The 13471-nt window shown below is 43.0% G+C and overlaps 2 protein-coding genes across 3 annotated transcripts in view; one reads left to right on the top strand and one right to left on the bottom strand.

The window, feature by feature from the left end:
* The first annotated feature begins 44 nt into the window (after positions 1-44).
* On the top strand, positions 45-5790 carry pdia4 (protein disulfide isomerase family A, member 4). 2 transcript variants are annotated; one of them, XM_086151328.1, is made up of 10 exons: positions 45-869; positions 1227-1410; positions 1531-1736; positions 1829-1967; positions 2059-2264; positions 2668-2826; positions 4077-4228; positions 4342-4498; positions 4643-4876; positions 4999-5790. In XM_086151328.1, exons 1-10 carry the CDS (start codon positions 794-796, stop codon positions 5412-5414), a joined length of 1929 nt encoding a protein of 642 aa, XP_086007454.1. In that variant the 5' UTR covers positions 45-793; the 3' UTR covers positions 5415-5790. The 2 variants fall into 2 exon arrangements, with proteins under 2 accessions (XP_086007454.1, XP_086007455.1); XM_086151329.1 differs by having other exon boundaries at positions 2059-2268; positions 2606-2826; positions 4999-5650.
* LOC147232063 (alanine aminotransferase 2-like) overlaps positions 5711-13471 on the bottom strand; it is a 12793-nt gene continuing 5032 nt past the window's right edge. The window contains exons 2-11 of the mRNA XM_086151330.1: positions 12917-13006; positions 12631-12739; positions 12351-12484; positions 11092-11335; positions 10809-10888; positions 10445-10581; positions 10046-10220; positions 7140-7295; positions 6938-7050; positions 5711-6158 (exon numbers count right to left, since the gene is read on the bottom strand). Of these exons, the coding sequence (XP_086007456.1) occupies positions 6068-6158; positions 6938-7050; positions 7140-7295; positions 10046-10220; positions 10445-10581; positions 10809-10888; positions 11092-11335; positions 12351-12484; positions 12631-12739; positions 12917-13006 (1329 nt within the window). The 3' untranslated portion in view covers positions 5711-6067. The remainder of the gene's footprint in view (positions 6159-6937; positions 7051-7139; positions 7296-10045; positions 10221-10444; positions 10582-10808; positions 10889-11091; positions 11336-12350; positions 12485-12630; positions 12740-12916; positions 13007-13471) is intronic.

Here is a 13471-nt window from a genome sequence, read left to right as displayed (position 1 = left end):
ATGAAGTATGAAGGTTCTGGTATTGAATAGTTTGCAAACTATTTTCATATTTTTTATTGTACTTTTTATAATTAACTAGATATTTTTTAAACACATATGTGTTACTGCTTTATTAGAGATACAACTGTCAATGAACATGTCATTAAGGTGCCAGGATTTTTCATTTCATTTGTTTGTCACCACCTAAATTGTAAACAGAAATTGCAAAAGCTTGTAAATAAAAACAAAGGATCTTGAGCGTTATCTAGTCATTACCTTGAAACCTTATGTTGTTCCACACTTTTCCAATCACATCAGATTTTTCTCATCCTTGGGGTTTGACTTTTTTTCTTTAAATATTTGTCAATGCCTGAATAATTTTTGTCTGTGATTACTTTCTACGGCTTCAATGTGCAAATATATTTACAGGGAGTAACAAAATAAGACGTTCTTCATCGATTACATATCAAACATCAATCTATTATTACGAAAACGTTCAATAAAACGGACCAATAGCACGGTTCAACGTTTCACCTTAATGAATTGAGTGGCGACTCTTGATTGGAGGGCAGTCGGCACAAAGGACCAATCAGAGCGTGGCAAGTCAGACAAGTTCCAGACTGAGGCGGCGGTTTTCTGTCGTGATTGTAGTGAATAGATCTTGAGGAGCATCGAGCGGAAGGCGATTTTAAACTGCACGGCGGTATCGATCCATCGGGTCACGGTGGGATTTGGATGACATTGGCCGGTCTCCGGAGCTAAGAGCGTAGGGTGAAGTACGTCGTCGACACCGGGCCGACCCTGCACTGATACCATGAGGAAGCTGGCGCTGCTGCTTGTCGTGCTGCTCGGCGTTGCATATCTTGCCAACATAGCAAGAAGTGAAGATGGTACGTGAGATTTTTCCTACATAACGTAGTTATATCAACTTTTCCCGCGAAAGTAACATGAGTTTCGACTGCTGTTTGTCTTAACTTAAACCGGCACCCAGGCTAGGTTTTGAAGTTAAGTGTGCTAGCAAGCTAATATGACGGGTCAGCTAATATCAGCATTAGCCCCTACATGCACACTTAAGGTCTCCTGCTTCAGAGTGAACCTCCAGTTCCCTTCTTTACCTCCCAAATCCAGTATCCCTCTCCACAGTTTATCCCCAATGTTATCGCCTACTTAAAATTCCTCTGTCCTCACTACATCACACAAGCCTTATGTGCACATCCGCTGCAACATCGCCTGTGCTCTGCTGTCAGATGTCATGGAGGAAAGCGAGGGGACCGAGGAGGACAGCGATGATGACGACGACGACGAGGAGGAGGATGAAGAGGATGACACAGAAGTGAAGGAGGACAACGGGGTTCTGGTTCTTACAGATGCAAACTTTGACACCTTCATTGAGGGGAAAGATACAGTACTGGTTGAGTTTTATGCTCCTTGGTAAGTCTTCGCCTCCAGCAACATGTTTAGTGTGTTGTTAGCGGCTTTACTTGTTTTGAGTTCAGGTAATACGTGAAAGTCATCCTCTCCACTCACTGACATTTTACCCTGTCCCCACAGGTGCGGCCATTGCAAACAGTTTGCGCCAGAGTACGAGAAGATCGCAAAGACTCTGAAGGAAAACGACCCACCCATTCCTGTGGCCAAAGTGGATGCCACTGTAGCAAGTGATGTGGCAAGCAGGTTTGAGGTGTCGGGATATCCCACCATCAAGATCCTAAAAAACGGAGAAGCTGTGGACTATGACGGGGCCAGGACCGAGAGTGGTATGAATATTTTATAACGCTTGAACCCCTAGTTTTTGAAATTATTTTTTTTAGGGGATTTAAAATAGATTTTGACTCTTTGCTCGTTACAGCCATTGTGTCTCGGGTGAAAGAGGTTTCTCAGCCAGATTGGAAGCCCCCGCCTGATGCAACACTGGTTCTGACTAAAGACAACTTTGATGAGACAGTAAATGAGGCGGATATCATCTTGGTGGAGTTCTATGCCCCATGGTAAGCCAGTAGTCGAATATGTCAAAATAAGTGTAACGTCCTTAGAAGTCAATTAACTGCATCCTTAGTGAAGACCTGGTTTGACCTGCAGGTGCGGCCACTGTAAGCGCTTGGCCCCGGAGTATGAAAAGGCTGCCAAGGAGTTGAGTGAGCGCTCTCCTCTTATTCCCCTGGCCAAAGTGGATGCCACAGCGGAGGCAGACATTGCCTCTCGCTTTGAAGTCACCGGCTATCCCACCCTCAAGATCTTCAGAAAGGGCAAGGTGTTTGATTACAACGGACCTAGAGATAAGAACGGTAGGTCACAAGTGTTTGTTGGTCTCCAGAACTGTTATGAGAGTGCAAGGGGTTTATCTTTGATCAGTCTTCAACAAGTATAACTTTTTTTTTTTTTTTTTTTCCCACGGATATTATTGCATTACACATTTTAAAAGCTGCAGTTGGCCATTATTTGATAGCTGCTTGATTGTATTAGTCTGCATCAACTTCCCTTCAGCCTGGATTCAAATTTCTGCATTGCTGTCTTGTGACTTTATTAGGCAATGCCATAGTGTTTGACTTGTTTCAGATATCAGGTAACTCTTTGCAGAAAGCTAAAAAAAAAAACCAAAACAACCCAGAACAAAACTGCTCCAAAGTAAATGCCGTGTAAATGAACCTCCTGTACTTCAGTCACATCTCATCCATACCTCATCTCCAGGGATTGTGGACTACATGGGTGAGCAGGCCGGTCCGCCATCCAAGCAGATCCAGGCTGCAAAACAAGTGCAGGAGCTCCTTAAAGATGGTGATGATGCCGTCATTGTTGGTATCTTCTCCAGCGAGCAAGACGCAGCCTTTGAGACCTACATCGAGGCCTGTAAGTAGTTTGCTTTCTAGAACCACAAAACTTGAGGCAAATCAATGGAGCAACAATCTAAACTTTGTCAGGTAATTAGATAGCTCACCCCCTGTTTTTCACACGTGTTTAAAGGAGTGCAACGTTAAGTGTTAGAGTTTTACATTACACCCCGGTGAATGTACAATTCATCAGTAATTTTCCACCTGAAAAACCTATCAAATATGACTAATACAAGGTTCGAATGGTATTACTGAGACCCTGGATACAGGACCCTCTCTTTGGTATTCACTTTATTCCTTTTTTCATGGCTCCACGTTATTCCATCAGTATCATTGGTAACTCATGTGTTGTATAGTGCTTTTCTGGTCCAGATAGGTAATTGTGATCTCCCGGTGTTAATCCAATCAGAGCTTAACAGCATTTTTTTTTTTTTGAAAAATAGATTTTTTTTAACATCACACTAGCTCCAGGCACTTGGACATTATGATCCTAAGACCAGAGTGTTGTATCGAGTTCAACCACTAAGTGTCACTCTTCACTCAGCAGCTGCCCCCCAAAGAAACTCCACAGGAGGAACGTAGAGAGCCTCTCCTTTTGAGTGATTCATTTACATTGAAGCCAAGCCAAAATGACAGCATTACCTTTTGTCTTTCACCGTGTGCACAGTGTTAGTGTTTCTAAAATGTAATTCAGCAGAGCTGCAGTCTGTAAAGTGGTGTGCTTAACATGGAGAGTCCTGAAGGGCTGAGCCACTAATCACCTTTCTCATCCCACTGTGGCCTTTAGGAGGGGATTTGTTTCAAAGTTAGAACATCTTAAATAAGGTGACTTTTGCTCCAGACAATCTGTTTCATTTCATGAGATTTTCCAAGTTTAGAGTGAAATTTCCCTTTTTTTGAAATCAAATTAAATCAAACTGAGGCTGTACAGTTTGGACTTTAAGGTGGTATGTGGTTGCAATTTTTCCTTTCCAACAAAACCACACTTTTTTTTTTATATAGAAACAAGGTGATTCTATTAAAATCCCAAATGACTCTGTACCATCAGGATCAAGTAAAGCTGACCAGTAACTAAAGGGCCATTGACAAGTATAGTTAAGTTTGTTGCTTTTTGCTGCAGGAACTTCATCTTAACATAATAAAAATTTAGAGATGTTTAACTTGTTTGGAAAATCCATCCTAGTGAATAGTCTGCTTTCTGTTGGGATTTTAGGTTTCAAGCTTCTCCCACATACTGAGTCATTTCTTCCCCTGTTGTGTGTCTGGCAGGTAACCTGCTGAGGGAGGATTTCACCTTCCGCCATTCCTTCAGCTCTGAAGTGTCCAAAATGCTCAAAGGTTTGCCTGGTCAAGTTGTTATCGTTCAGCCAGAAAAGTTCCGCTCAAAGTATGAACCACCATCAAGGACACTAACAGTGAAGGTATTGTTCCTATTTGAGTGGGCCTCATGGAGTAAATTGATCCATCTGAGGAGATCCGTTTCTTTCCATGCCTATTAAATATTATAGTATAAAGTCTTGTTTGTACCTCACAGGACTCTACAAAGGTGTCAGAAGTACAGGAGTTCTTCAAAAAGCACACAACTCCACTAGTTGGTCACAGAAAACCAAGTAACGACGCTAAACGCTACTCCAACAGACCGCTGGTGGTAGTCTACTACGGAGTCGACTTCAGTTTTGACTACAGGAAAGGTAAGTCCTGGTACTCTTACTTGGGTTGTAATTCAACTCCTCAGTGTGATTAACTGTTGAAAAACAGGTCCACTCAACCAGCAGACCTTGAATTTTTGAACAAAAGCCAGATTAAATAATACTGTTCTTGGATTTCATGTTTAGCTACACAGTTCTGGAGGTCCAAGGTGCTTGATGTAGCCAAGGACTTCCCTGAGTATACGTTCGCCATCGCGGATGAAGAAGACTATGCAGAGGAGCTCAAGAGCCTGGGACTGAGCGAGAGCGGAGAGGAGGTCAATGTGGCAATCCTGGCAGACGGAGGCAAAAAGTATGCCATGGAACCAGAGGAGCTGGACTCTGAGGTGCTACAGGACTTTGTTGTCGCATTCAAGAAAGGCAAGTGTTTTCTCCTTTTGCTACTTCTACAAACTGACGGTGTACAAACTAAATGGCGACACCCTCAATACCTAACTTGCACTTTCTCCCATGTATTTAAAACTTACATTTCCTGTCCACAGGGAAGCTCAGCCCAATCATCAAATCCCAACCACTGCCAAAGAACAACAAAGGACCAGTTAAAGTCGTGGTGGGCAAGAACTTTGAAGAGATCGTCATGGATAGCGAGAAGGACGTCTTGATCGAGTTCTACGCTCCCTGGTGTGGCCACTGTAAAAAGCTAGAGCCGGATTATCTGGCTTTGGGCAAAAAGTACAAGGGGGAGAAAAACCTGGTGATAGCCAAGATGGACGCCACAGCCAATGACATACCGAACGAAAATTACAAAGTGGAAGGGTTCCCGACAATATACTTTGCACCGAGCAACAGCAAGCAGAGTCCTGTCGTATTCCAAGGCGGTGACAGAACAGTAGAAGGGTTCAGCAAGTTCTTGGAGGAGCATGCAACAAAACTATCACAAAAGAGGGACGAGCTCTAAAAAAAAAACTCTAAACGAGCACATAAACTCTTAGTGCACTGGGGTGGTGTCCCCAGGAAAAGCTGAGGACAGAGCAAAACAATGTTACTGAATTGCTGCAATTGCAATTTTCAGTCATTTTTAGTTTCTGTTCATTTTGAGATTTTTCATCTTTGTTTCTAAAGGCATGTGGGCACTGAAGATTGACTTATTTTTAAATAAAACAAAATGATGGCTTTGTTGGCCAGCGCTCCTAATTACTGCCGATAGTTAACCTGTGACTTTATTCCACAGAGAGACTTCACCTTCCATTCACCTTCTGAATAAGATTTAATTAATTCAGACTTTGTCTTATTTTGGCAGTTGGAGAAAGTTTTGAAATAAAAGAATCCATAACAATGGCTTTCCAATGGAGATCAGTCAGCATATATCCCTTTAAAAATGTAATCTGATAGGCTATAACTTTGGGGAAAGTGCATCTCATCCTTGAAGTCCATTTTCACATAAAACTAGCAGAAAACCTAAATTAATATCTTCTTTGGCTGCATTAACAGCAAATCCTAGTCCTCTGCTGTGATGACAGCCTTGACGCTAAGTTAGCGGGCGCAGCTGAAACTGCATCCACTTTTACACTTAAAGGCACCTGAAGATTTCTCCTCTTTATAAGCTGATGGTTATGCAAACTCTTGCGTGAAGCGCTTGTGGAAGTTTGCAACCTTTTCCAACACCACTTTCAGTTTCTCAGTCGGAGGTAAGATGGTCATCCTAGACAGAGGAAGAGACAAAAGCAAGATGGTGGCCTGAGTCACAGATTTCTTTAAACTACATCTTAGATTAGAACATCAAATAGGACCTTAAAGGGGGGGGGGCAGACTTGACAGGCTAAAACTCCAGAAATTTACAAACTAACCAAGACCAGAACCCAATACCTCTGAAAGTATTCATGTGCATACCAGCACAAAGGGGGCTTTCCAAGTCCATTTGCATTCCTTACTTTTCATTTCTGTCTGTGGAAATGATTCTACACCCCTGTTTGAAAGACACTCACTTAATCCATGGATTTAACTGTGAATCATGAACTATCAGTATGTATTTACCCTGGTCCATCTTTATCTGAGATGGATTACTAAAACAGGTTTGAGAGACTTAGTCAGACTGTGATCTGAATAGTAATTTGTAATTTTCATGGATGAAGTGGATGACTTAAGGGGTCAAAAAGGTGGCTGGTAAGTTGTAATAAATGGTAGAGGCAAATGATTTTTAAATGCTGGCACTTTACACCTTCATAATTAAGTTGGATCACCTCCCAGACTTATTTGAACTGATGAGAATGTTTTGACTATTTAATCCGGTGATCCCAAACAAAGGCGCGTTAACTAATCAAGTGGATACCGGTCAAACTTGATTCTTAACTTTTCTACATATCCGGCAGTTGGAAGACTGCATCATTCCCTCCCTGGTACTAACTTGCATGAGGAATTCCAAATCTCAGAACTATTCACTAGGCATTAATGTTTCAATAACAGCATCCTTGCTGCACCAACCTAAAGTGGAAAGTTCCCTCTCTCTGTCCAAAGCCACTTCCTGGCACCAGGCAGATCCCTTCCTCTTCCAGCAGCCTCAGGCAATAGTACATGTCTGGGACTTGGCCTTCCCCCTGGGGAGGGACAGACACACACAGCTCAGCACAGAGCCATCACTTTCATAGATGAATACTATTGTGAAAGAGGTATGTGAAGAGCGGACCTTGGCCTTGTCAATTGCCTTTTGAGGGATAGAGATGCGGGGGAAGGTGTACATGGCCCCCTGAACGGGGTTGCAAGTGATCCCGGGTATTGTGTTGAATATCTGTTCAGTGAGCTTGGCTTTCTCGGCCAAAGCATCCAGTACTGCAGTCCGTTCCTGGGGAGAGGGGGGATGTTGAAATAAAACATGAGGCATGAACCCCCTTCAAAATAAAACAACCTGTCATTGACATGTCTGGGCTGCCACGAACAAATAGCATGTTAAAAAGGAAAAAAAAAGTTTTCAGCCTTGATAAATGTCGTCAGGTGTAACATCATACCCTCAAAGGTTGAAGGTGAAAGAGTTAAATAATTTTATGTAACGGTATAAGGTGGCATTAGGTTCCCAGTTGACCAATATTCTCATACATCAGGATATATATTTATCACATTTGATCATTTTACCCATCAGTTATGGAATTTGGTGTTTTTGGCCTGCACAGTAAGTGTGCAAAATGATAAATATTCATTGAGATGCAGCCGAATCTCTATACTGCACCGCAATGAGCACCTTGTTGCCTCCCACAAGGACAACACCATCGCTAAGTTTGCAAATGACAACACAGTGATGGGACACATCACTGGCAGGGAAGAAATGGCCTACAGGATGGAGGGGGACAGTCGGGGGTCATAATGTGTGGACAACAACTTCACTTTCTACATCAGGCCTGGCCAACCTGTGGCTCCTGAGCCGCATGGGGCTCTTACGTTCATGTCGACTTTTGTGTTTGTGTGTTTTTTACTTGTGCAATCATGTGCCGCTCCAGTGTTCTCCGCGCACAGCAAAAAAACCCCACACAAATACAAGAATCGACATGAACGTAAGAGCCGCATGTGGCTTGGGAGCCACAGGTTGGCTAGGCCTGTTCTACATCGACAAGAAAAAGGGGATGATAGTGAACATGAGGAAGGAGAGGAGATCTCCTCAACCACTGTTCATCCGAGGTCATGAGGTTGAGAGGGTGAGCAGTTTCAAATATCCGGGTGTCCACATCAGTGAGGCCCTCGCCTGGTCCCTCAACACCACGCAGACGTTTAAGGGGGCTCAATAGCGGCTGTCCTGTTCGAGATCCTCAGCAACTTCTACCGCGGCATTTTTGAGAGCATCTTAACCAACTGCATAGGCATATGGTGCGGCACTGCTCTTGACCACAAATGCCTGCAGTGAGCGGTAAAGAAGATCACTAAAAACTGTCTACCTTATCTGCAGAGCATCTACCGCAGCTGAGTCCACACATCGACAAGGACCACACCCTCCCCCAACATGGACTGCTCACATACCTACCCCCTGGCTGGAGGCACAGGAGTAAATGTGGAACGACAAGACTTCAGAACTTGTTCTGCCCAACTGCTATCAGACTCCTGAACAAATGTAAGGAGTCAATAACCATTTACTACCTCAGGGCAATTCTGTACATGACATCCAGCACAGTCGGTGCTGGACTCAACTTTTCATGTAACTCTACTGTCTATCCAAACAATCTGCATAAAACCTGCATCTGCACTTGATGAGTCCCACACTCACAGCTGCACTCAACTTTAACTTGCACATTTTGCCCAATATTGTTTACATTTCCTTCCACTGTTTGCGCTTCTCTGCACTGCTACATCAGGTCACGCCAGCATGTTTATTCTTATTTACTTATCCATACTTCTCAGGAAGCACTGCGGACGGCAAAGTAAGAATTTCAGATGAACACATTACCAGACTGTACACGTCATAATAAACACACTATGAATCTTGAATCTTTTAAAAGCCAGACTCAAATTCAATGGACACACTAAAGAAATACCAGCACTTCTTCCTCTCTTTTTGACATTTCCCATCAGGGGTTGTCACAGCGAATCAACCTTCTCCATCTAACACTATTCTCTGTATCCTCCTCTCTCACACCAACTACCTTCATTTCCTCTCTCACTACATCCATAAATTATCTCTTTGGTTTTCCTCTAGACCTCCTGCCTGGCAGCTCCAATTCCAGCATCCGTCTACCAATATATTCACTATCCCTCCTCTGTACATGACTGAACCATCTCAGTCTGACACTTTTCTCCACCCATTCAATATTGCTTGAACCTGTCTATTCACCTCTTTTCCACACTCTCCGCTGCTCTGGACTGTTGACCCTAAGTACGTGAAATCCTCCGACTTCTTGATCTCCACTCCCTGTAGCCTCACCATTCCACCCGGGTTCCTCTTATTCACACAAATATACTCTGCCTTGCAGCGAATAACCTTCATTCCTCTCCCTTTCAGAGCATACCTCCACCTCTATAGATTTTCCTCAACCTGTTCTCTGCTCTCACTCAGTGCATATATACTGCTCAAAAAAATAAAGGAAACACTTGAACAACACAATGTAACTCCAAGTCAATCACACTTCTGTGAAATCATAGTGTCCACTCAGGAAGCAACACAGATTCATTTTGACTTGTTTTAAGGACATTACATCAAAGTTGGATCAGCCTGGAGTTTGTTTTTACACTTTAATTTTGAGTGTGATTCCTAATCCAGACCTCCATGGCTGATACAATTGATTTCCATTGATAATTTTTGTGTGATTTTGTTGTCAGCACATTCAACTGTGTAAAGAGCAAAGTATTTCATAAGAATATTTCATTCATTTAGATCTAGGATGTGTTTTTTGTAAGTGTTCCCTTTATTTTTTTGAGTAGTGTATTTCACCATCATCATGTTCACTAAAGAACATGTTGCCAAATTTGCTGAAGCATCACAAAAGTCTCCATCTCAATAGCATCTCAGGGTGAAATGCAATATGCGCAGGGTATTGACGGGTACACATCAAATTTCATCTTCTTCATGTAATGGTGCAAACAGTCAGGATGTAATATCTGTGTTTCTCAGACCTTTATGAATGTGTTGTAAGAAGGCTCATCTGGCTGTGGAGGGTTGACCACGAGGTCAAGGAGAGCCTGTCCAGGGACAGGGGGGCACAGACGCACCGAGACCAATTTTATGAGTTGGGCCTTCACTTCAGGGTCCATGTTAATCACCTCCATGTAACCTCCACGGAATCCACACCTGACAAACAGGGTGAAATAAAGGTTTAAAAAAAATACTAAAAATACCATTAATAAAATGTAGTTATAACGCAACAACAGAGACACTGGCAAAGAGCAAATAGCTTTTTAAAAAATGTAAATAGTTAAAGAAATGGCTTTCAGTTTGTATAGTGTGGAATTCTTAAAATGCGCCTCACTTACTACAGCATTTGACAAAAAGCGTGTGTTTGTCCGGCCACTTACTCTCCCATGTAACATTTGGAGGTGGAGTGGAAAGAGGCCAGCTCAACTGTGCTGGAGTACTCAGGCCCCATCTCAAACAAAACCTTCTTAAAAGAGTGGAACTTACAGCCCTCTGCATACACATTATCCTGGTAGACCTGAAATGCGGGGTGAGAAAAAAAACACTGTCATACAGGAGTCTTTATTTAATCAGTCAAATAACTTCATGCCTGCTGCACATATTTCTTTATGGGATGGTCAGTTTCACTTAGAGTGTGCTGCATTATTGACGGAACAAGCTACAGTCGTTTCTGACAGGCAATTACCGAAAGTTCAAAGTACAGTATAATATATTGCTCGTGATCTGGGCGAGTCGGTAAATTACCTCGTCGGCCATGAGGAAGAGGTTCTCCTCTTTGGCAAATCGTATCACATCTTCGATGCATTGTCTGCTCTGAACCTGACCTGTCACAAACGACAACCGGTTACTATCAAACGCTGTGCCTGACAATGGTGGGAAGAAAGCATTGTTATAACTTCATTTCAGGGCCACAATTATTTGCAAGGTTACATTCACACAAAAAAATGGCATCAGCCCTTTTCAACTCTTTCTGCTCAATGCATGTTGTGCCGTTTAAAGTGGAGCAGCTGGGGAACCTAACACATACCAGTTGGGTTTCCGGGGTTGATAATGCAGAGGACCCGGGGATTACAATGCTGCCGCGCTGCAATAAGCGACCTCCTAAGTTCTGCAACATCCAGACTCCAACAATTGTCCTCATCCAGGTAGTAATTGATCTGCACGGCACCCAGGTCCACCAGAGCTGCTGAGTACAGCGGGTACTGAGGGATAGAGATCATCACTCCGGTACGGGTGGGACCCTCACCGCATACCAGCAACTTCAGCATAGTCTGTGATCAAGGGGTGTGAAGAAGAGGAGGAAGGGAAAAAAAAATTATCGAAAGGACTAACACAGTGAAACAAAACAAACGAATGAAGGGAAGGAACACCCATGAAGGATTTGGGGATTTCATGACTCAACTTTAAGGCCTACGGGAAAGCTACAAAGTCGACACAAATTATGCAGAGTTATTTTTCCAAACATCAAGCCACTACATATACCGCTCACGAGACAAATATCAAGCAAGGGGAGAAGGAAGTTACATCAGGCCAGAGTCTGTGAGGTCTCTGTAGCATGTACAATATTTTTACACCGAGTTGGTAACATTATATCTGGAACGGTGTTGTGCGGCTCACTCCAAGTCACGTTGTTTTTATCCCATTGACACAGCCAAGGTTTTTTTTTTTTTATGAAAAAATTGTTGTAGGACCATAAGCAAACACTCCATGAATTTGACAGTAAATAAAATAGATGGCAACAGTTGCGTTCAAAAACAATTAAAAGAGAAAAATTTAAATGCTAACATTTGATCTACTTTAAATTACAACTAATTATCCCTTTGCATAGGCTGCACTTATAAACCAGTTTTTTTAAAACAAAATAAGAGAATGAAATGACAATTTGTCAACCTGACTGGACAGTTAAGTAACTGGCTGGGAGCAGTTGCAAAACTGATGACATCAAATACGCCCACGTGTGTAAAGTCCAGCACAAACATGTTGGAGCAGAACACTTCATGCTGCAGTAGTGGGGAGTGAAGATACAGTATCAGAGTCAAGTGAGTCCACATAGTTTAGAGATCTGATTAGCATTAAAGTGGAGAAAGCCCTTCTAACAGTGTTAAAGGTCTGGAGGCAGAACAAGGGCACAGATGTGCAAAGTACAGCTGAGTATATTATTAACGGCTGAATAAATAACAGATTCACAGGTCAGTTGCACTCAAAGTGAGCCAACAGTGCGGCACTGAGGAAAAGCATTAGCCTGGACCATCGCTGGAGAAACAGGGATAGCTGAGTATTTTGTACCACAATGGCATCACTGGCCCCGGTGGAAAGGAAGATGTTCTCGGGGTTGGAGGGGATTCCATCATCCCTCTTCTCTATGTAGCGTGCAACATCCTGGCGGATGCACTCAATGCCCTGGCTTGCACTATAGGCACCTGGAATGTAAATGAACTCAGGGTTAGAGTCCAGTTTATTTTCTTAGGACGCATTTGGATAAATTATTAACGACCAGAAGACTCTGGGTGACGTGATGCGTGCCTGAGACGGAAACAATTTGTTGTGTGGGGTGGGGGTGTCTGACCTATACTCTGGCCTCCACAGGCCTGGAGAATACGTCGTGCTCTCAACTTCGCGTCATCTGGGAACTTGTCGTCATCTAAGAGTTCAGGGTAGGAACACAGGGCCAAGACCTTAAAGACACGAAACATTTGACTGCACAACTGACATCAACAGGCATCCTGACATGCACAATGAACGATTTAATGCATAACTGTGTATTTCTGTGCAGTGGATTGTGTACGTTCTGATGCTGCTGCTTCTAAAACTTCACTGAAATTGGGGAAATCTGAAAAAAAAGGCCACCCAACCTGTCTGAGAAATGTGATTGGTTTCTGACCCATGGCGTGGGCGTCACCTATGTTGGCTTTGATCACCTCTGTGAAAGGTTTTTTGACACCCTGGAAAAGATAAAAATAGATCATTCTAAAAATGAGGAAACAGAAGTGAATGAGAACTTATTTCCTGTTTAGCCTTCTTTTAAAACTTTGAAGGCAAGCTGATTCCTCCTATTGTGGTAATTTGGCTTTATCCATTTTTATCCGTGCTAGTCGCAAACATGCAAACAGAAGACCAGTGTCCAAATCACAGTATTCTAACCCCTGTTATTGTTACCAGCTGATGGTGCAGCATGAAAATCCAATCGGAGGCACTTACATTCGGGTCACAAATTTGCCCTTTGCTCCTCTCATTAACAATAAATGCATCCTCTTTCATTAGCCCCTCCTTTGTTTTACAAAGACTCTGGCACAGAGTCTTATTGGCAAAGGGCCTGTAGAGCAGGAAGCTCTTGGATTATGATGCCAAGTCTCTCACACACACACACACACACACACACACACACACACACACACACACACACACAC

The sequence above is a fragment of the Fistularia commersonii genome, chromosome 8 (assembly GCF_037954325.1).
Source record: "Fistularia commersonii isolate RoL2024-O1a breed Wild chromosome 8, RoL_Fcom_v1.0, whole genome shotgun sequence".
NCBI lineage: Eukaryota > Metazoa > Chordata > Actinopteri > Syngnathiformes > Fistulariidae > Fistularia > Fistularia commersonii.
This window is presented reverse-complemented; position numbering and strand designations above follow the sequence as displayed.